Source organism: Rhinopithecus roxellana, chromosome 11 (assembly GCF_007565055.1).
Source record: "Rhinopithecus roxellana isolate Shanxi Qingling chromosome 11, ASM756505v1, whole genome shotgun sequence".
Classification (NCBI taxonomy): domain Eukaryota; kingdom Metazoa; phylum Chordata; class Mammalia; order Primates; family Cercopithecidae; genus Rhinopithecus; species Rhinopithecus roxellana.
Genome location: NC_044559.1, coordinates 66,310,382 through 66,335,506, shown reverse-complemented (window position 1 = coordinate 66,335,506; position 25,125 = coordinate 66,310,382). Strand labels below are relative to the sequence as shown.

Sequence of the window (25,125 nt, the reverse complement as noted above, 5' to 3'; positions counted from 1 at the left end):
GTCAGAGCTTATTTTATCCTCTCAAAAATAAGATGGAGATAGGTGAATTAATATATCATACTTTTGGTATATACTGCATGGATATTTTAGGGTAAAATAAATATTACCTAATATCAGGGGAAACTAATATTTTTTAATCAACTCTCTGTGTACTTATTGATTTAACACTGAAATCCATTTTAAATAAACTTATAGACACGACAGCTACTTAAATTCTACTACCTCTATTGGAATATTAAGCCAGAGCATTATTTGTCCATATACATCCCAGTCTATGAAACTTATAAGCTATTAACTCTAACATGATTAAAAGAGTTGCAAATATACAAGTGTTGACTCAACTTACTCTTTAGGAATTGCAAAATTCAAATATATTTGTGAAATTCAAACTGTTATCAGAATGCAGCTTGACAAGAAGGAATTTAAGTTTATAAAGAGGTTTAGAGATGGATATTTGCACATTGTTTCTTACCAAAAATTTGATATGCCTTTCTTGTGAAGAGTAGCAAAGCCTTTAACTGTAAATAATGTCAATCAAAACAATAGGTTAGTTGGTACTGATATGTATCTATTAACATTTTATGTTGATATTACATAAAATTTTCATAAAACTCAAAATGATATGCTGTAATATTTGGAACATAAATATATACACAACATTTGAAACTTGCACTGTCTTTAAAAATGAATCTAAATTATTAAACATTGAGTGACAAATTGTAGAACATTTCCAAATCTGGCTTCCTAAATTTTTGTACTTAATATGAGGATATTTACCAATAGCATTTATATTTAAGGTTATTATTTTAAATATATATAAATGTAAATGTTATATTTTGATCAGAGATTAACTATACAAAACATATTAGAATGAACTATAATATGCCATGTATAGTGCTAGCTTTCTGTGATACATTATCTTCTTCATAAAAAACAAATACACTGTAGTTCTGGAAAATATTATCTTTCTCTAGCTAGTTATTATAAAACTACTCAAGAAACTGAGACAGTTAAATTAACAAAAGGTCTTTAATGTTTCTGATTATCCAATATGAGGACATCTGTTTATGGAATATTGGTGTGTGCATTATCTTCAAGTGAAAAGCATTTGGCACACAAAACCTTGAGGTTTTCTTGAAAGTGGTAAAATGTAAGTGCTGTCTGTGACACAAACATATTATACTACAGTCACATTTGGACTCACTAGTTCACAACTCAATACTTATTAAAATACTGCATTATCAAAATACTTGACACAAAAACGCTTAAAAAGATGTGGTGAAGATATGAGTTAATATGCCTAACAAATTTATTAACAGAGGTTACAGTTGAAAGGAAGAAAATAAATTGAGAGATAATTAAGGTATAAAGGAAGTAGAGAATGATGGAAAGATTTGATCAAAAGGAACAAAGTAAATATTTGGTAAACAAGGTGGATAGCAAAACTTCCACAGCTTGCATTCAGGGTTTAAAGGTCTGAATAAAGTAAGGCATGCCAGATGGCACCATTAGTGGTACATTTAGAGAAGTGTATATGTACTTAAAAGCCCAGTGATTAGGTAAATCCAGGATAAACACAAAACAAATGGCAGATATTCATACTTAAGAGTTTCTTTGACTGGAACTGCATGTTAACTAAAACTTTTTATCAACTCTAAAGTAATAATTGAATTTAATAACAATTCACTCTAAAGTGTAAAATAAGAATCCTTAAAATATCATTCAAAATTGACATCTGCATTTTCTAATTGACTTCTATAAATAAATTATTTATTTGTAAAATTAACTAACATGTTAGATTTTTTAGAATATCCCACTTTCTAGCTATACTGAGTAACTGGATTCATGACACTGAAATGGAAACAACTAACGTGCCTGTTTGAAAACATCATAGTGTGGGCCGGGCGCGGTGGCTCACGCCTGTAATCCCAACACTTTGGGAGGCCAAGGCGAGTTGATCACGAGGTCAGGATATCGAGACCATCCTAACTAACACGGTGAAACTTCGTCTCTACTAAACACACACACACACACACACACACACACACACACACACACACAGAGCCGGGCGTGGTGGCGGGCGCCTGTAGTCCCAGCTACTCGGAAGGCTGAGGCAGCAGAATAGCTTGAACCCGAGAGGCGGAGCTTGCAGTGAGCCGAGATCGCGCTACTGCACTCCAGTCTGGGTGACAGAGGGAGACTCTGTCTCAAAAAAAAAAAAAAAAAAGAAAGAAAGAAAGAAAAGAAAATATCAGAGTGTGAAGCCTCTTGAACTTTTTCTCAATATTTTTGATCATTTTATAATAAATACACCAATTGGAATTATTATCTATAGTATTAATTTCTTATTGTTCCAGGATAAATGTAGCACAGTAACGTTAAGTCAAAATCCTGAACATAGAAGCAACTAGAGAATGAGATATTATGAATACATAACTTATTTTAGGTTCAAATGAAATCATTTATTTCAAAGTTATTTGAAATCAACACATATTGAAATATTTAAAAGATGGGCAGATTCAAGTATATTGTGGATCAAATCATGTTCACATTTTATTATACTAGTGTGCATTACAACTTTTTTATTTTACATAGAAGTTTTGAAATTATGAGTTTCTATTATTTTCAAATTAAACACATTCAAAAATTTTCTACTGTTTTTTCTTCCCTCAGCCCTTGACACCAGACAGAAAAAAGTGTTTTATGATATTAAATCCATTTCATAACATGCTATGCATACTTTAAAAGATAGTATAATCTAGAACAACACCTTACCTCCCTGTATCACTCCTTTTTCTTTTTTCATAGCCTTTGTAATAGTCCACTCTCGGAATATTCCTTTTTTCTTTGCTCCACCTGCCTTTCTTTCCTACTATGCAGATATCAGTGCTAGCCTTCTTACTTTATATTGCTGTTCTTTCTCTAAATTACAGAGTAGGTTGTCTTCTCTTTCAGGAGTGGCATTGAAATTGCAAAGGGTCTTCAATGCTAAGTTGATTATCTCTCAGAGCTGAATTTTGAAATCCCTTCCTTTTTAAGTATATATCACTTTTTCTAGACTTTCCTATCAGACACATTTGCTAAATTCATGCATATTTTAAATCAAATTATCTGAAATATTTTAATTAAAGTAAACATGTTTCCATTTGGAAAATTTTACAGCATTAAAATACGAAAGAGCAAATGAGATATTTATAGGTAATGAATAATACATAACCAATTTTATTTGTATTTTGCATTATAAGTAAGAACAAGATAGTAATATGCATGTATGTAGTTTATTACTACAAATCAAGTAATTGTAAAACCTTATTGCTAAAATTTTGAACTGCAATTTTCTTTTCTTGCTTTTATTTCTTATTTCCCTAGTCCAATGCTATTTTGGAGAATATTGATAACAAATAATCAGTAAGAATATATTTAACTGGGAGTTTTATTATCTTTCTGTTTTTCTGTTATTTTTCCTTTTTACCATATTGATTATACCTGTGTGTATTTCAGTATTTTGTATTCCATGATATAGGTCACCATCTTTTGAATAGTTTAGATCATTAATGAGTAAATATCTAGTTAAATATTTTTTATCTTTAGAAATTCTTAATATTTTTATCTGGATTTTTGCTATAAATTTCAAACATTAACTTCTAGGTGATGAACTAATAGCTACATTATTTATTCAATGTTTGAAATTATGTCTTTTTTTTCAAAGACAAAAGACCCAGAGCTTCACCTTTTTCTGAATGACTACACCTCCGTCTTCACTGTCACACAGACTGGTATTACTCGCTACCTCACCTTACTTCAACCAGTGGACAGGGAAGAACAGCAAACTTACACCTTTTCGGTAAAGAGCTTTTGTATAAATATACATATGTATGTATGAATATATGTATGTGTGTTTGTATGGAACTGAAAGAGATGTCTGGTTAAAACTGAAAGGTCATCGACTTGGGGGAAAAATACATTATTTTCAATACCAGAGAGAAGATCAATGAAAAATTATTTACATGTATCGCTCTTTGTTTGCAATTTGTGTAGCTATATTAACATTCTTCCTCACAGAAAAAAAAAAAAAACTTTTCAAAATAAAAAAAGAAAGTGCGAATTTCAGTCTTTACCAAAGTCATAATTGTCTTAAATTGAGATACAAATAATTATTTCCTAACCTTTTTTGTTGTCGTTCTTGCATTTTTAATTTAGTCATAAGGTTGAGCTAGTGGTTCTCAAGAGGGAATACATTTTCCCTCCAGTGAACATTTAGCAACATCTGGAGGCATTTTTGTTTGTCACAATTGTGAAGGGGTATTATAGGCATTTAGTAGGTAGACATAAAGGATGCTGCTAATTGTAATACAGAGAACAGCCCCCCACAATAAAGAATTATCTGTCCCAAGGTGTCAATAACACTGAGGTAAATAAATCATGGGTTAGGCTAATCAATGGGGGAGAAAAGTAAAGATTATTAAAGTTGTGATTGTAAATATCATGAGATAGGGAAATACACACATAAACATACATACACATGCACACAAACACGTAAATAACAAGTATAGTAGGGTTGACAATTGAATAAAGATAAAATGTAACTTCTAATTATATTCCAATTTTTGAATCAGACACAGGAGAAAGATGAGCTAAGAGAAAGCACAAATTAAGATATGTAGAAATTATTTCTGGAGAAGCCTACAGATAAAAAGATGAGAACTTCCAGGAAAGTTTATGTGATGGTTAAAAGTTAGATACAAAGTGGATTTAGACAAAGATGGCAGTGCTGTAGCACTGATTTGGCAGGCATTGTTAAAATGTTGATAATGTATAAAATGTCACAATTAAATGATGCCATTTAGTCCTTTGAAAATTGCCATTGGGTGAATTACTGTGATACAATGTGCATAGAGGGCGTCTACCTTCCTGATGGTATAAACATATTGATTGTAAAAGGACTATTGTATACAAAATATGTAAATCCAAATAATATTTTCCAATTAAATTTTTAAGGATTAAATTGTAGTTAACCCTAAGAGTCAGCAATGTTATTGGCCCACTTTAAATGATATTTTGCATATCTGATTATTTAAAATATGCCGGGAGTTGAATACCTTAAAACAAAATCTTCAATACTTGCTTCTTACCATATTAGAACACTTTTAGTATGTGTAATACATCTTTATTACCTCCTTTTATCAACAAAATATTTTTGCACCCTTTCAAATTGTAAGATTTCCTGTAAGAAACGTGTTAAACTGTAAGAGCAAACTCTGTACTACTTATATTTGCAGAATATCTCTAGTAAGTGTGTTTTTCTACTCCCAAAGATAACAGCATTTGATGGCGTACAAGAAAGTGAGCCAGTCATCATCAATATTAAAGTGATGGATGCAAATGATAACACACCAACCTTCCCTGAAATATCCTATGATGTGTATGTTTATACGGATATGAGACCTGGGGACAGTGTCATACAGGTAACTACTCATATAATATGAGTGTACACTCAAAGTAGCTATTTACATGGGCATTATACAATGTGTTCATTAAGAAATTACTTAAGAAACAAAAATTGATTTCACATTTATTGTAGAGCATAATTAGTTTAAATAGCTTTAAATTTCTGTTACTTTTCAAATAAAAGCGTATCTGGCAGGGCATGGCGGCTCACGCCTGTAATCCCAGTACTTTGGGAGGCTGAGGTGGGCGGATCACAAAGTCAGGAGATCCAGACCATCCTGGCTAACACGGTGAAACCACGTCTCTACTAAAAATACAAAAAAAAATTAGCTGGGCGTGGTGGCGGACACCTGTAGTCCCAGCTACTTGGGAGGCTGAGGCAGGAGAATGGCGTGAACCTGGGATGCGGAGCTTGCAGTGAGCTGAGATCGCATCATCACACTCCCCCCTGAGCAACAAGAGCAAAACTCCATCTCAAAAAAAAAAAAAAAAAAAAAGAAAGAAAAACAAAACAAAACAAAAAAGCAAACACATACACAGACACACACACACAGAAATAAAAGCATATCTATATGGACTCTAAAGGAGACTTAACTGGTTATTAGAGGTAAACATAGCTATTTGTTGGTAGTAAGTGAATAAATGCTTGGTTGTTACTTAAAAAAAAACAAAACATAGCTATTTGACCAGTTTATATTTTAATAATATACTGAATATATTAAATCTTCAAATTAATTTTCACTACTGTAGAAATTGGTTAAATTTCACTTGGAGATAAATACAAAAAACTGCCTTAGTAAATTGGTGCATAATCCCACTAGATATTGGTTACCTAGATAAAATGTAATCATTACAGCAGAGAAAATTTAAATTAGATAGTAAATGGTACCTTTGAAAACACGTAAGTCAGGCAACATCTTTATTCCTGATTTATCTTATTTTTACCATTGTCTGTGCTTATTACATTTAAATAAGTTATTTCAAACACACACACAAACACACACACACACACACACACACGCACACACATTTTTCCTCTAGATCTTTTCCTTTCTCATCAAGGTCATATCCCTTATAATATCTGCTATTAACTTATTTTCTTCTTTCCCTTGCTGCAAATTGAAAACTCAGGAGTTTAGCAACTTTGGCTGCCTTGTTTGGCACTATAATGCCAGCACATGGCAGACATATTAGCCATGCAGTACATATTTATTCCAGGGATAAATCATCGCTAAATTTGCATTAATTGCTCATTAAAATTAGAAATCACTCAATGCGGCCGGACGTGGCGGCACACACCTGTAATCCTAGCACTTTGGGAGGTCAAGGCGGGCAGATTTCCTGAGCTCAGGAGCTCGAGACCGGCCTGGGCAATATGGTGAAACCCCGCCTCTACTAAAATAAAAATTTAAAAAAAATTACTCAGACATGGCGGCGTGCGCCTGAAGTCCCAGCTACTCGGGAGGCTGAGGCAGGAGAATTGCTTGAACCTGGGAGGTGGAAGTTGCAGTGAGTCAAGATGGTGCCACTGCACTCCAACCTAGGGACAGAGTGAGACTCCGTCTCAAAACAAAACAAAACAAAAACACACACAAAAATGCGAAAGAAAAAAGAAATCATTCAATGTTTTTATTTATTTATTTATTTATGAATTAAGATATGCTTTCTTGAGTTCTATAGAAGGGGTGACATGATAGCCTGGGGACTGGGAATTCAACGGAATGTTTATTCCATGTGTAAGTAGCGTCTGCTGTGTATTTAGTAAAGAGAGAAAAGACGTTTCAAACTGCTACAGTAATTTTTTTTTTTTACTATATTGGTATAGTACTTGTCACATTAATGAAATGAATGTGTTTTAAAACATTTGATTTCAGGGCAGAACTGTAACTAGTTTATTTCTGTATTTGTGGCATCTGTATCTATAGTTCATGGTATATAGTAGATGTTTAATACAGTAGCTACTGATGGCAAAAAGTTAAAATTATAAAATAAAATTATAAAATAAAATAAATATAGTGTAGCTACCTAATAAATAAATTTTATTTATTTAAATAAATTTATTTGAGGATGAAAGAAACGGAGACCCTTAGACAAGTAATAATGAATGAATAAAGATATGAAAGAATGGGAAGCTGTAGATACATGGCTATTAGTTCCAGTCAATTGATGGACCATGAGAGCTACATTTTTCTGTACTAAAGCACCTTTTCACAGGTAGAAAAACCATATTTTACATAAATAAAAGAATGACAATTATTGTCATGTCCTTATTTAATTAGACCTGATTTTCATCTCTATGTCGTAAATGGAAATGAAAGTAAGTTTACACAGAAAAACAGCCAGCAGGGAACTACAAAGTGTAACTAAGAAAATCATAGCAATTATATGGAGAAACTGTATCTCAAAAATGTTTGCCTTAGGGGATCAAAGGCTTATTTATCTCATCTGAAGTCTACAAAAGTTAATTTCCCTTATGTATCTCTTTGTAAAACCGATATTTCCTTGCCTTTAAAGACTTATATTTTACATATTTCCCTGAACTATGCAGATTGTGAAGATAGATTGGTGTTTATGTCAGCATGCCTACAATTTAAAAAATTATTTAAAAGTCAACAAATGAAGCTTTATAATTAGTATTTTAATGTTATTTCTGGTATGTGGTAGAAGGATGGTCTCGCTATAAAACATACTCCAAGAACCTAGACATAAAATAGTTCTCATTGAGAGAATATATCTAAAACAAAGAAACTTGATACAAAACTCTGATCTATATATACCCTTTAAGAGTCATGGCCTAGGTCTCTATGCTACACCTTGTCACAACCCTGCCTTTCCCCATTGACCTGACACAAGATACATCAGTTTACTTGGTGGTTAGTAAACTGATGTCAAAGACTGAAAGTGTCAGAAGCAAAAATGACAATGAGCACTTTCAAAAAAAAAGACACTCGGGCAACAAGTTTTAATTATTGTCATTTTCAATGTAGCCATGAGACTCTTTTAGCGTGATGTGAGCACATACTCAATTTTTTAAGTACAGTATATTTTTCTTACTAAGTATCTACCCTGTCTGCAAGGAGCAAATGAGTTGGTTGTAAAGTTTTACCCAGATCCTTGTTATAAGTTCTCAGTTATAAATTGAGCTTCTGACTTTATATATGTCTCTTACACTTGATTTTGGCCAAAAGGACTGGAGTGATTCTCACGCACATGGGTCATGAACAACACTTAGAGGAGTGCTGCCTTAAAGCACCAACATCATCTTCCATAACTGGAGCTGAAGTATAATCACATTATTAACACATACTTTGTTTAAGGGAAAATTACTGCATGAGATGATTTCATTTTTCATTCCATGCAGACCATTTTATGGGATGTCAATGCAATCTTATAGGTTGACACTAATAAATACCATGCTCCATAAATACCACTCCACACATTGCTAGTTTTCTTGAAAAGACAATTAGTCCCCATAAAAGATACAGATTTTACTATTTTGCTGATGTAGATTTAAATACTAGTAGCTAGCTATCCAATTAATGCTCCATAAACACTATTCGTAAACATCTGCAATTCTCTTAAACTGTGAGTCTCAATGACAATTGAATATTAGCATTCTGCCTGAGGAACTTTTAAAATATTGATGCCAGCACTTTATTCTAAGATGTTTGTATTTAAATGATCTGACCACCCATAACAGAGTCACTTAGACAGATTTTATTTAAGAAAATGAAACAGTTCTAATATGCAGCCAATTTTGAGAATTACAGTTTTAAACAACAACAATATTTTAAAAGTACCACTGAATAATTGTACTTCTTAAGTCATTAAGATAGAATCTCACATAGAGTTGAGTCCTCTGATCCTCACCCCACCTCTTTTCATTGTTCTTTTGTTTTTTAGTTCTCCTTCCCTTCTTCTATGATGCTTCCTACTCCTCTTTCCTATCTTAGACTCTACTCCTTCCAATTTCTGTGCGCCACCAATTATTCCATTCTTTGACTGCAATAATATCTCTCTACTGACTAATACTCCCAGATATAATTCTTCATGCTTTTATCCCCCTCTGATTATTTTCCTTATCAACAAAAATGTATCAATCTCAGTGCCTACATACATATATTGATCTATATCTATCTCTATATTTATATTTGTATTTACCTATCTTATGTATAATATAACCTGAGTTTAACTCACATCACACCACTAAAATCATATAAAATTATATATCCCATCAGTCTATTTCTACATGTCAAACTCAAAAGTCCTTAATCTTGGTAAAACTCTCAACTATACCCTTTTATGAATAACGTCCCTGGTTTCTATCCTACTTCTTTGTTAACTGAGAGATGTTACTGACCCCTTGTTCAATTATCACTCTAAAAATTAACATTCTTCAAATACCTATATATTCTTCTTTTCTTTTTCATCTATTCTCAAGTTTTCGATCATCTCCTCTATGTATACTTGTCTGCCAAAGTTAAATGCCCTGCGATGACCTCTTTCCCAAGCAGCAAATTGACATTCCAGATATCAGCTGGACATGACAAAGTGGATCTTTCACAAACACTTCACATTGGACATATCCTAAAATACATTAATCCATTGTCTTTATTTTAATAAACAAACACACAGACTCAAAACATGCATCTAGTTGTGTTGGAGGCAGCTATATTGTGATGCGCACCATTAATCTTTAAGCTTCACAGGCAGCAGGGTAGGCACCTTGCAGTCTTGTTTGTTTTCCCTCTGATTTACCTGCCTACATCCAAACTATTGTTCAGATTAGGCAATTCCTATTTTAAAAAGTATTTGCAGATCATCATTTCCTCTTTTTTTGTTAAAAATTTTGTTTTCTAAGCAGTTTTAGGTACACAGCAAAATTGAGAGGAAGATACAGTGATTTCCCAGGTACTCGCTGTCCCCACAGATGCATACCTGCCTCATTATTAACACTCCATACCAAAGTGATATATTTGCTACAATTAATGAACTTACATTCACACATCCTTATCATCCAAAGTCTGTACTTTACATTAGGATTCACTCTCAGTGTTTCATGTTATGGTCTTGTACTAATGACGTATACCCACCATTGTAGTACCACACAGAGGAGTTTCACGGCCCTAAAAAACCTGGGCTCTGCCTATGCTTCCCTCCCCCTTGCTTCCTTCCTTCCCCTGACAATCATTGATCTCTCTACTGTCTCATAGTTTTGCCTTTTCCAGGATAGCATATATTTGGAATCATAAGGTATGTAGCCTTTTCCAACTGGCTTATTTCATTTAGTATTACGTACTTTAGATTCCTTCATTTCTTTTCATAACTTAATAGCCCATATCTTTTTAGTGCTGTATATTATCCCATTATCTAGATGTATCACAGTTTATTCATTCTTCCATGAAAGAGTATTTTGGTTCCTTTCAAGTTTTGACCATTATTAATAAAGCTGCTGTAATCACCCATGCTAAGTTTTTTTTGCTTGGACATAAATTTTCAACTCCTTTTGGTAAATACCAAGGAGTGTGATTGCTGGATCATATAGAATGAATATGGATATCGTTGTTAGAAACTGCGAAGCTGTCTTCTAAGGTGACTCTACTAGTTGGCATTCCCATTTCCACAACCAATTCCTTTTCCATGCCTATGTGCTGCCATAATTTAGGCTACTACAGTAGACTATGTTGGGCAATCTGGCTATTTCTACAGATTTCCTACCACACTGTTCCAGATGATTACTCTGAAACTGAGTCAGAACAGATCCTCACCCTCCTGGAAAACCTACCAATGGAAGGAACAAAGCTCCACACATACAGTCAAGGACATCTATGTAATACTATTAAATATATTTGTTTCATCTCCTGCTGCATCCCTTCATATTGTGGATCTTGAGGATATATAGAATTTTGTTTTATTTGTTTTTAGCATGGAATATTCTTCCTATTCTATAACTGTTGAGAGCTCTCTCAGGTTGAAGGTTTGATCCAAGTTGTATCTTTAAAAAAATTCTTTAACACAGTACAATTGTTATCTCTTTAATACGGGCTTTATTTTCCTAGCAAGTCAAAATTAATTGCTTCCACATACCAGCTATCACCTCTATCTCCTACGTATTTTACTGTGGCGTGCATTAAGGCTAGCTTTTACATGTCTGTCTCCCCTACTGACCTGTAAATTCCTTTAAGACAAAATTTTTTAATGATCTAACCACCAGTGGTCAGTATAATGACTTACACACAGTAGGGATTCAGTTAATGTCCATAGAATTTAATTCCCTCGACTAATCTACCCTCAATAAGTTTAGAAAACACCTCATTCTAGATATATGCTCTATTTGGCTTAAGAATTCTATCCCACACTAAGTATCATCTCACATAGTCCTTTCCCGAGATGATCTCTAACTTAACAGCTTTAGCCAAGCTACTCCTTCCTGCTCTTAAATTGAAAATATTTTAATTTCTTAGTTATGCTATATCATAGGTCATTGAATATTAGGACTGAAAAAAACTTTGATCATAATTATTTTTCATAGTCTAATTTTATAGAAAAATGTGAGTTAATATAATGATAGATGACTGTTCCAAATTAACGAGGGTTTTAAGTGACAGAGATGATGTGGAATCCAACTTAAAGACAATAGAATTGGGAAGCAGGCTAGCTAGTTGCATGTCTTTCTGCCACTTTGTACTATTACATGACATAACCTTCTGAACCTCAGTTTTCCAGTCTTTAAAATGGTAATAATAATAGTATCAACCTCGCAAGAGTGTTGCGATTATTAAACTAATTATATAAACTACTATCATATGTATGCTTAGCAAATGCTGCATATGTGGTAACTGGCTATTGTTGTACCATTCTCATAAATTATGTAAAGCACTTAGGATTATTTATTAATATTTGTTACCTTGTCTGTGTATATCTCTGTGTGTCGTGTGTTATTTAGTGCTCTGTGGAGGATACATGTATGTAACATAAAATTACATATTAAATTCTGTTTTTATAATTTCAAATATTCAAGTTTAAGATAAAACTATGTAATATTTTAGTGTCTCTTGACAATTTATTTCACACAAGATTGGGAGGGTTCACACTGGTATGGCCGTAGATGACAATTTGTTTCAAATAATGATTTTGTTTTCTTTGGTTTGTGTGTATGTCATGATTAAAGTTTGAGGGTTATATTTACTTAAGGTCTTGGTGGAGTTCAATATTTCAGCAAATACCATATAAAGACTTGATGAGCAAAGCTTACAAAAATATAGACCTATTTTTTACATTAATACACAATTTTAATTTATTTTTGATATTTGAAACATTTCATTTTTTTCTAAAGACCATTCCATTTCTTGGCTAAATCTATTTGTATTAGAATTGAAATATATACACCAACATGTAATTCTGAACTTATACAGGTTATTCACTCATGCTGAGAACTTTAATCGAATTTCAAGTTTGATTACACTATCTGAATTGTTTTCAGATGGATTATATTCCCCATCTAAGAAACTAGCACGACCTCAGGAGGCTGAAGCGGGAGAATCTCTTGAACCCGGGAGGTGGAGGTTGCAGTGAGCCGAGGTCGGGCCATTGCACTCCCAGCTGGGTGACAGAATGAGACTTTCTCAAAAAAACAAAGAAAAAGAAAAGAAAAAGAAAAAGAAAATAGCAACACCTTCCATTTGGTTGGAAAAAGTTATTCTTGACACATTCTCATTTACTCCCATCTCCAATCTATTATCAACTCCTATCAATTTTTCCTCATATACTTATTTACTACATCTACCTGTATTTCTTTCACAGCCACCATCAACTTTCACCTAAACCCATGAAATGTCCTTCTTTGAGTATTATTTATGTCTCCTCTTTCCCTCTTCTTCATTCATTAGCCAGTGAAATCACATCAAATAATTAGCATGCTTGACCCTTTCAATGGTTTTCTACTGCTATAAAAATAAAGTTCATAATCTGTATCCTGTATTACTGGATTAGTGTTCAATTTCTTCACGTAGCATTTTACCCCTCTCTTATCTGTTATGACGCTCCCACTGTGAGGGGATAACTTTTATTCATATGCTTTCCATCTTTTAGGTCTTAATTTGAATGCCACTTCCTCAAAGAAGCCTTCTATGATTTCCTTTTCTCAGTGTTACCTCTATATTATCTTGGAGCATCCTGATTTCTCCTTCACAGCACATTTCAAAATTTATAATTATATGGTTAAACTATCTGTTTCCCTCACTTAATTATAGGCTCAAATGGAGTAAAATTATTGTCAATTTTTTTTTTTGCGTACTTTTCTTCTTTTTCCATCACTACTGTATGCCTAACATCTTACCCAGTCCCAGCACATTGACCTTTAATAAATATTTGTTAAATGAATAAATGGATAAAAGTAACTAGTCGATGTAGGAAAAATGTGTATTAGGAATTTATGTATGAATCATGGGGAATTACTTATATTTCAGGTTAATTCATTTTTAAAATTTTTACAAAGTAAAATATTTTAAACAACAGTTATATTAGTATCCCTAGAACATAGTACTTCCAAACTGGATTACTCAGAGAATCATTTCAAAAAGGCCCTTGAGATGCTAAACTGACTGAAAACGTAGGTCAATTATATATGATTTTAAAGAGGCAAAGTTGATTAACACATTTACTTGAAATTTATTCATTGTGTAGAGCATTTGAAGTATTGGGCACGATGTCAAATCATAAATAAAGAAACTATCAACATATAGTTTATGACCTTGAGTAATCACTAGACTACTAATGAAGAAAGGCAAACTATATTTTGGTTTTATAATACATGACAAATATCATCAAATTCAAGATTATTTAGTGTTTAGCACATATTTCAGTATATCTTAAAACTGTAGGGGCTATGTAGTCTACAGTAAGCTTTTCCATTTTATAAATTTGGAGAAAATGCTAATGCTAGCATTATAGTAATCATAATTCCCTGCATTTTGAATTTGTATAACTGAAAAAGAATATTTAGGTTTTATATTATTTTTCAGACATTACCCCCTTTCCTTAATATATTTAACAGTACAGCTTTTTAAAGAAAACTTATTTGTAAACACGATTATTTACTTTAATATTTATCTGTCGTTTTTTTGTCAAGTGAAAGTTACCCAATTTCATGGTCCAATTTCAATAATTAATGCTTAGGTGCTTGCATTTTTTTTTTTTTTTTTGAGATGGAGTCTTGCTGTGTTGCCCAGGCTGGAGTGTAGTGGCATGATCTCCACTTACTGCAAGCTCTGCCTCCCGGGTTCACGCCATTCTCCTGCCTCAGCCTCCTGTGTAGCTGGGACTACAGGCGCCCGCCACTGCGCCCGGCTAATTTTTTGTATTTTTAGTAGAGACAGGGTTTCACCGTCACCGTGTTAGCCAGGATGGTCTCAATCTCCTGACCTCGTGATCCACCTGTCTCAGCCTCCCAAAGTGCTGGGATTACAGGCATGAGCCACCGCACCCGGCCTGGTGTTTGCATTTTTTATGAAGCTTTTGCTTATTTAGATGTGATTGTTTTTACAATCATGTAAATTGTGTATTTTTAATTTTTACAATATTTACGCTCATACTTATGGTTCTATATATTGCTGGTTTACTAGATATTTGACTTGAAATTTGATATTGCTCTAGAAGAAACAAAATGTACAATATATTTTATGCTATTTTCTTTATTATGTGTCCTATCCTGAGATAAATAAAACATTTCCTTGATCAGTTTTCGCTTTTATTCACCTGTTGTTCTGCAAAAGAGCTCACTTTCTTTTCAGCTTTCTCTGGTAGTAAATTTTGTTATAATGTCCAAGCATAGTCATCTGAATAAAATAAACATAGTTGGATATTGAGATATTTCAAATACAAGGGATCTTAGGGGAGAAAAAGAACATTTAAATAGAGCAGTAGGGATTTCTTAAAACCCTAGTACACTTGCTCATCCAGTTTGGCAAAGGAAACAAACAAACAAAAGCACTATTGTGCAAGTCCTCATATATGTATGTTGCATGTTGTATTACTTTCTTGGCTAGATTATAATTTAATCTACACAGATTTTTAGGTGATTCACTTAGTACTAAACTAAGTGCTCTGAAAAATACATAGAATGAATAAGGCACAGTCGTAATCCTCAAGAAGTTGACCATATTTGGCAAGAAATAATCCTTCTTCACAGCGAAATAATCAGAAAATGTCGCAATTATTGAACTGTTAAATTTGATGAGCAAGACTAAGAGCACTAACGAGAATTCATCAAAAGTGAGTGGGGATGATGATCTGTTAGAGCTTCATGAATCTCTCAAGATGTTTAGTACTCAGATAGGCAGGTGAAGATAATATGATGCTGAAGATGAAATGATATGGCCAAAGGCATGAGGCCTTAAAGATACAAATTTGACTACTATTGGAGAGAAGAGGAACTGAATGCTAAAAGATTTGCTTTTCTTTCACTAAGCCAAATATATGTTGGTTTATTCTCCCAGCTCCTTGGTCATGACAGGCTTTTCTGTACCTTTGTAATGTATTTTTATGTTTCTATAACAGCATTTCAATTAAAGGTAAGTTTCTCTCTCATCTCCTTTCCTAGAGCACCTGCTGTTTGACAGAAGTTATTCTTTCTGTTTATTTTCCGCTCTTCATTTTTCAGAGTCAGACATTTGGTACAAATTAAGGTCTGAATAAATGGATGCAATTATTTATAAATTAATTTAAGATGGTTACCTTGCATAGTAGAGTAGTTTAGATTTGGCATTGTATACAATATGAGATTTCTTGAAGAAGTATGAAAGACTAGGTCCTTAAATTAATGAATTAAAGCTAATGAGATGGAAATTGATAGAAGTCAACTTTGAGCAAATCTTTTTTTGAGAGTATAAGTTGAGCATGAGAGAATTTGATAGCATTAGAGCACTTAAGGTTCCAGTTTCCAGTCTCAGAGTTTGAGTAATTAGAACCAATGAACCTTTACAAAAGGATCACAAAGTTGCTGCAGAAAAGAAACAAGCCCTTTAAATAATCAGGCAGTGAAAAGAAATGCTTTAAAGTCATCTTCTTTTTGTTTTATTTCTTGGCTTTTTATTGGGAAGAAAAATGCATAAATGGAAGATTCATCTTCAGTGACAATTATTCATTCATATAAATATCTAATGATCATGTTATTATTAATGTTGTCAATATCTTTTTCCAAATTATACACCCAAAGTGATAAATTTGCCAACCACCTACTCTACTGAGGTGCCCATTATATTGGATTATTCTAGGATGTGCTTGAGAGAGGGTGGAAAACTGGCAGCCTGTTATGCTTTTTAGCTTTAAAGAATCACTCATTCACATTAAGACCAGAGATATTAAATCTGAAAATAAATACTTTTACAATGCCCAATTTGCTGGACCAGCAGGAGTTATTGAAGAACTTCCTGAATTTTATTGACACATGAAGAAATCAACAAACATAAAAGCAAACCCATTATATCATTTTCCCATCAGAAATCACACTGAATAGTGAATTTCCAGTGATATTTTAATGAGCAGCAGCCTTAAGTTCAGACTGAATGCCAACCTGGAGAGACTCAGTGGACCTCACACAGCTCCAATTTGATTTAGCTTTAAATAAGGATAATAGACAGGCAATAATATAGCTTTTATGGCAACAGCATAGTAGAAGTCTTATAACCTTTAGATATAATATCTTATGTCTTCTAAGTCATCTGCACTCAGTATGTGTTACCCACTTGCTACACATTTCTGAGGAATCTTCTTAAAATTTTGTTGCACTAACTTCTATAATATCTAGTGCATTAAAAATAGACATTAAAACACTATCACCAGAGCATATTTCATACAGTAAGAAGTTGGAATTCCCTCTACAAAGCAAATTAACAACCATAGATAGATTCACCTAAATGTTCTGACATTTCTTAAACATTTGAAAGACTATTTTTTTCCACTTATCGTCTATTACTTCTGCCTTTTTATAAGTGTTGATAGAGACGTTGAACTGGGTATATTAGTTTATAGATGTAGATTCAATTCTTTCTCTGGCAAATCTTTCTACATAAGGATTACCTAGCTTGTAAGTTTTATGTTGCTTGTCCAAATAATCTTTCTGTCCTAGAGATCAATATGCACTCAAACTTCATTTTTATCTAACTACATAAATGAATTTAAAAATCCTTATTACACGATAGAGCTGAGACAGAGAGATGAAATATTTAACACAGCACACTTTAATACCACCATATTGTTTTCTCAATTTTCCTAGCAAAAATAGACTTTTCCTATATATCATGCATTTTACATTATCAGAGTAGTCATTAGATACTCTTTCTCAGACAATTCTGCATCTGGTCTGATAGCATAACCATAAACCATCCCTTAGGAATAAACTTTCACTTGCAAAAGCTTCTGCATATGAATGCAGCACACCAGTCACTTTTCTTTTATAAAGCAATGCATTATTGATTCTTAGGCTGTCCAAACCTCACCAAAGGTACCATGAGGAAGATAAGTTTGTTTCCTAGTTCGTAGAAGTATGACTGTGATAGAAGATTGATAATGCCTATACTTATAAATGACATCTTGGTATAGTTTAGATTGTCCATAGTTCCCAGAGATATGACCCTCCTGAATTGATCTTCTAGTATAGCCAACTAGAACCATTTAAATACATCAAAATTTATTATGATAATTGTTTCAGTAATCATTGATTACTCAGTAATCATTCCTGAATAATGCCAAGTTATTGAAAAAGAATGTTCCCTACTTTGTTTATTTGGGTTAATATGTTTGCCTAAAAGCCATCTCTAGTTGATTCAATAAACTAATTTATTGAACTTAAAATCCCTCTTAGTACTTTATGTCCAGTGTTGATTAAGGTGACTCAAGGATTGTTCTGGTTTTGGTTTGGCTCTGTGTCCCCACACAAATCTCACCTTGAGTTGTGAACCTTAGTATTGCAGGAGGGGCCTAGTTGGAGGTAATTGGATCATGGAGGCAAATTTCTCCCATGCTGTTCTCATGATAGTGAGTGACTTCTCATGAGATCTGATGGTTTAAAAGTGTATGGCACTTCCCCTCTCGCTCTCTCTCTCTCCTGCTGCCATGGGAAAAATGTGCTTCCTTATCCTTTGCCTTCTGTGATAATTGTAAGTTTCCTGAGACCTCCCAGTCATGCTTCCTGTTAATCCTGTGGAACTGTGAGTCAATTAAACCTCTTTTCTTCATAAATTACCCAGTCTGAGGTAGTTCTTTATAGCAGTGTGAAAATAGACTAATACATTTCATCTAAGTATATATGATATGGATATTATTAAATTATATTGTGTGTATACAGAAGTATTGTTTCTCCCAGAAGCTTGTAGATTAGGCATATTCTACTTCTAGGTGAAGTTCAACCTGAGTGTGCAAAAGGATCCCTGTAATTGCCCTTGAGAATTTCTAGGAACAAATCATCAGTGATATGGAATCACCATGTAACCTTACTATTCACCTTCTTGTTTACAATTCTGATTTCATAAACATTTGTTTATATTTCATCCAACTCTTAACCACATCTGGTGAGGCAAAAAAGAAAAAATAGACTCTGGCATACTAGGAAACCACCAAAGAATGCCTTAAGTGATGTCATTGTTACGCATAGCTATACATGTATAAGCTATGGCTGCTGCCAGCCACTGCATTATCAGATAAGGTCAAAGTTAGAATTTAACTCAAGGCTTCAAATGTAAAATTAGGATAAGTATAACCAACAATAAAAGGCCCAAGTGATACAATCCTATCTCATATTCTGGCATGTCATAAGGAGACATTAACCCCAAATGATCCCAGTAGAGTTCTCAAGTATATCTTGTACCTTGATTTGTGCCACATCTGTGAAATTCTCCAGCATTGGCTATTAATCATTACCACATCTGAAAGGAGCTGCTAAGAAGATTATACTGTTGCTATGAAATGTTCTCTTAGAGGAAAATATGAAGGTATCTTATTTTGAAATCTTTGTTTGCATGCTGTCCATTCTATATTCCACAATTTCACCTTCTCTTCTATTTATTATTTTTCTTAACTCAGACAGCCTTTCATAGTTGGATTTGCTCATTAAATTCTGCTTTTCATCCATGGGTCTGGCTTTTGTTTGCTTGCCAGAGCTTTCACACCTGTCTATTCCTAGGAGGAAGAAGTAGGTTTACAAAGGTAGCATGGAGTTCATGGAGCTGATAGTTAAGTCTCTGAAAGCAGAGGAACATACAATGGTTTAAAAGAGAAAGAAATAAACAAATAATCGAGACCTAAACTTTGTAAAATGCATAAAAAGGCAGAAAGTTAGTCAAATGATGAAACAATACATGAACAAGTAGCCTGAATAGCATTCTATAATGTACCAGAAAAAAAAAAAATGGATAAAGATCATTCAAAGGATCAGATGTGTGGGTAGAATTTTATTTGTTATTTTCAATAACTTTATTAAGGTATAATCGACATGTCCTCATATATGTATGTTACCAAAACATCAAGGGTTTTGTCTAGGTCCTTCTGCTTGCTTCACAAAATGCCAATTGCTGAGACAACAAATATTGCCAGAGAAGAAAGCTTTAATCAGCTGCTGCAGCTGAGGAGAACAGGAGATAAAGTCTCAAATCCATCTCCCCAAATGATTAAAATTAGAGGTTTATATAACAGGGAAAAATACATGTGCAAAAACAAATATTAAGGAAAGGTAAGGAAGAGGAATTGGTAAACTGGAATTATGATCCGTGGATGAAAGGTCTGGCATCTCATTTTCTGGATACAGTTATCTGGTGAGTTTCAGTTCCTTGATTTCTAGGAGGGTTGAGGGTTAGTTTCCCAAGGAAGAAACTCAGATGAGACAAATGAAAGTTTCAAGCTTCAAGACAGGGTGTGGTTGGGGGGTGGGGTGTCAATTTCTGTGTTTATCCAAAAAACAGTAAACATCAGTTCCATGAAAGAGTTGGGCTGGTTTTAGTAAATTTAGATGGTAGTGCAACAATGACCACAATCTAGTACTATATATTTCTTTCTCTTCCAAAATTTCCATCACCCCAAAACTTTACTCATGACTGCTTGTAGTCAATACTCACTCCCATTTCCAGCTCTAGACACCCTCTGTTTTGGTTTCTGCCTCTAAAAGTTTTCCTTGTCCAGGAATTAAAAAAATATGGAGTCCCATAGTTTGTATCTTTTACTTTTATTTTGCCTGGCTTTTTAAATAGCATAATGTTTATGTAGTTCATCTATGCTGCGGCATGAATCAATGCTATATATCCATTTATTTGAATTACTGAATAGAATCCATCATGTGAAAACACATTCTGCTTATCTGTTCACCAGTTGATGAGCCTTTCAGTTGTTTCCAGTTTAATATGACTGCAAGTATTCTATACAAGTCTCTTTTTGGAAATACATATACACACACACACTCAAATATATATTTATTTTTCTGTTTGTTATATATAGACACCTAGTACAAAAAGTGCTAAATTACATGGTAAATATACACTTTTTAAATCAACTGTCAAACTGCTTTTTAATAACAGTGGCCTGTACCATTTTATCACCCACTACATCCTCTCTGATAGTACTACTGTCAATTCATTTGTTAATGCCATTATACAGATGCTTATTAGTATCTCGTTGTGATTTTAATTTGTGTTTCCTTAATGACAAATTAATTTGAGATACTCTCATGTGCTTATTAGCCATTTGTTGATCTTCTTTGGTGGAATATCGATTCAAATCTTTCACTCATTTACAAAATTTGTGTTGTTTTCTTAGTACCGATTGGTAAGTGTTCTCTATAAATCATAAATACAAGTCATTTGTCAGATATATGATCTGCAAATATTTTGCAAATACATTATCTGTATTTTATGTATCATGTTCTTATGTTTTTGGTAGAGAAAAGGCTTTTAATTTTGAAGAAGTTTAATTTTTTTTTTATTGTATCATACTTTACTGTTATATTTAAGAAACCTTTGCCAACCAAATTCACAAAGATTTTCTCCTATATTCTACGAATATTCATAGTGTAGCTTTCACCTTTAAGTCTGTGATACATTTTGAGTTAATTTTACATATGCTGTGAGGTAAATATCTTCATTTTTGTTTTTACAGTATTTTCCCCTTGTCCTCAGTTTTGCTTTCCATGGTTTCTGTTACTTTTGGTCAACTACACTCTGAGAACATTAAATGGAAAATTCTAGAAATCAACAATTCCAAAGTTTTAAATTATGTTCTATTTTCAGTAGTGTGATGAAATCTTGAGGTGTACTACTCTGTCCCCAGCTGGGGGGCGTGAATCATCCTTTTTTCCAGCATCTTCATGACATCTATACTCCCTGCCCATGAGTCACTTAGAAGCTATCTCTGTTAGATTACCTGTGGTGGTACCCTTATTTTACATAACAATGATCCCAAAGCACAGGAGTAGTGATTCTGGCAATTCATGTATATCAGAGAGAAGCTATGAAAGTACTTCCTTTAAGTGAAAAGGTGAAAGTTATCATATTAATAAAGAAAAAATATTATATGCTGCGGTTGCTAATATCTATGAATATCTTTGAATCCTCTATCCATGAAATTTTGAAGAAGAAAAAACAAAGTAATGCTCATTTAAATATTTCCCTCAAATTGAGTCTGTCCTCTCTTGATGGAAATATTTACTAATTAATTGATCTGTATTTTTATTACTTATTGAGTAATTCAATATTATTTCTATACAGGGGCAACTCTACCACTTTCAAGCAATATCTTTGCCTATCATAATGAATAATTATATATTACATTACTGTATTAATGATTACATGATATCTCATACCAAGATCTCAAAGCACAGTAATCCTAGAAAAATAATCAAAAAGCAAACCAAGAAGAGTAGTTAACAATAAAACTATTTTATATAATAGTTATGGTTCTTATGGTTGAAAGACATAATTTCAAAATAAATTAGCATTTAAAAATATGTTAATTTTTTATCTATCCAAAAGTGGTTAATTTGGCTTCAGGCATAAACAGAAACCATGTCATGAGTGATGTTTTCTGCTTATTTCTTGACATTTCTTCTTCTGTGTGGGTCTCAGTCTTAGGTACATCCAATGAAGACCAGAAAACCAGCAGAAACATCAGATATTAATTTAAGAGTTTAGTCCTAGAGGAAGAAAAAAAACACTCTTTTCCAGTAGTTCTAGGAGTCACCTTGACTATGCCAATTTGAATAACTTGCCTTTTTTTTTTTTTTTTTTTTTTTTTTGCCAAACAATTTCCAGGCAAGAGATGCCTATCACTGGAGCTAAGTGTCAGCTCCATCCAAACATGGACTGTGAAAAGAATTACTTGCTCCCCAAAGGAAAATAAGGGACTTTTACTGGAAGCAAGAGCCTAGGATGTCCAAGAGGCAAAAACATCAAATGATCAACACATTCATGCATTATCAGTTAAACCATAATTCACTTTTTTTTTTTTGTTTTGTTTTGTTTTTGAAATAGAGTCTCGCTCTGTCACCCAGCCTGGAGTGCAGTAGCACAATCTCTGCTCACTGCAAGCTCCGCCTCCCAGGTTCACGCCATTCTCCTGCCTCAGTCTCCCGAATAGCTGGGTCTACAGGTGCCCGCCACCACACCCTGCTATTTTTTTTGTATTTTTAGTAGAGATGGGGTTTCACCATGTTAGCCAGGATGATGTCAAACTCCTGACCTCGTGATTTGCCTGCCTCGGCCTCCCAAAGTGTTGAGATTACAGGTGTGAGCCACTGCTCCGGGCCCATAATTCACTTATAATAAAAAATGTATTTATTCACATAAAATACCACATCCACACTCTTGCATTACAATTTATATTCTTGTATATGGTTTATATCAACTGTGACTTTAATTCTGTGTGTCATTTTTGAGACTCCAATTTGAATGTTTTTGTTCAGCTTATGTACAATTCAATCTTCTTTATATTTGTCCTTTTATATCAAGCTGTATTTTTTTTCTCAGAACCAGGAAAGAGCAATTGAAGAGAGTAGTAAACTGCAGCCAAAATTTAAAAGGAAACATTAGGAGAAACTTAGATTATTTTGTGGCAGCATGGGTGATTGATGGTGATATGGTTTGGCTGTGTCCCCACCCAAATCTCATCTTGAATTCCCACATGTTGTGGGAGGGACCATGTGGGAGGTAATTGAATCATGGGGGCAAGATTTTCCCTTGCAGCTCTCATGATAGTGAATAAGTCTCCCACGATCTGATAGTTTTAAAAATGGAAGTTTCCCTGCACAAGATCTTCTGTCTTATCCACTACCACCTTCTGCAATCATTGTGAGACCTCCCCGCCATATAGAACTGTAATTCCAATACCCGTTTCTTTTGTAAATTGCCCAGTCTCAGGTATGTCTATGTCAGCAACATGAAAATTAAGTAATACAGTAGAGTGGGGCGATCCTGAAAATGTGGAAGCAATTTTAGAACTGGGTAACAGGCAGAGGTTGGAACAGTTTGGAGTGTCAGAAAAGGCAAGAAGATGTGGGAAATTTTGGAACTTCCTAGAGACTTGTCAAACGGCTTTGTCCAAAATACTGATAGCAATATGGACAATAAAGTCCAGCCTGAGGTGGTCTTAGAGGGAGATGAGGAACTTCTTGGGAACTGGAGAAAAGGTGAATCTTATTATGTTTTAGCAAAGACACTGGTGGCATTTTGCCCCTGCCCTAGAGATTTGTGGAACTTTGAACTTGAGAGAGATGATTTGGGGTATCTGGCAAAATAAATTTCTTAGCAGCAAAACATTCAGGAGGTGTCTTGGGTGCTGTTAAGTGCATTCAGTTTTATAATGGAAACAGAACATAAAAATTTGGAAAATTTGCAGCCTGACAACACAATATAAAAGAAAATCCCATTTTCTTTTTTTTTTTTTTTTTTTATTATACTTTAAGTTCTAGGGTACATGTGCATAACGTGCAGGTTTGTTACATATGTATACTTATGCCATGTTGGTGTGCTGCACCCACCAACTCGTCAGCACCCATCAATTCATCATTTATATCATGTATAACTCCCCAATGCAATCCCTCCCTCCTCCCCCCTCCCCATTATAGGCCCCAGTGTGTGATGATCCCCTTCCCGCGTCCAAGTGATCTCATTGTTCAGTTCCCACCTATGAGTGAGAACATGCGGTGTTTGGTTTTCTCTTCTTGTGATAGTTTGCTAAGAATGATTCTACTACAAAGACACATGCACACGTATGTTTATTGCGGCACTATTCACAATAGCAAAGACTTGGAATCAACCCAAATGTCCATCTGTGACAGACTGGATTAAGAAAATGTGGCACATATACACCATGGAATACTATGCAGCCATAAAAAAGGATGAGTTTGCGTCCTTTGTAGGGACATGGATGCAGCTGGAAAATCCCATTTTCTAAGGAGAAATTAAAGCCAACTACAAAAATTTGCATAAGTAACAAGAAGCCGAATGTTAATCCCCAAGACAATGGAGAAAATATCTCCAGGGTATGTCAGAGGTCTTCACAGCAGCCTTTTCCATCACAGGCCCAGAAACCTATGAGGAAAAAATGGTTTCTTGGGCAGGCCCAGGGTCCCTGTTCTGTGTGTAGCCTAGGGACTTGGTGCCCTGTGTCCCAGACACTCCAGCTGTGGCTGAAAGGGTC

At 34.0% G+C, this 25,125-nt stretch overlaps 1 protein-coding gene across 12 annotated transcripts in view; it reads left to right on the top strand.

The window, feature by feature from the left end:
• The window catches only part of PCDH15 (protocadherin related 15), a 1,888,416-nt gene that overhangs the window by 1,516,523 nt on the left and 346,768 nt on the right, over positions 1 to 25,125 (top strand). For all 12 annotated transcript variants that reach the window (XM_030941315.1, XM_030941316.1, XM_030941314.1 and 9 more), the window contains 2 exons: positions 3,710 to 3,844; positions 5,316 to 5,465. In XM_030941315.1, the coding sequence (XP_030797175.1) occupies positions 3,710 to 3,844; positions 5,316 to 5,465 (285 nt within the window). The remainder of the gene's footprint in view (positions 1 to 3,709; positions 3,845 to 5,315; positions 5,466 to 25,125) is intronic.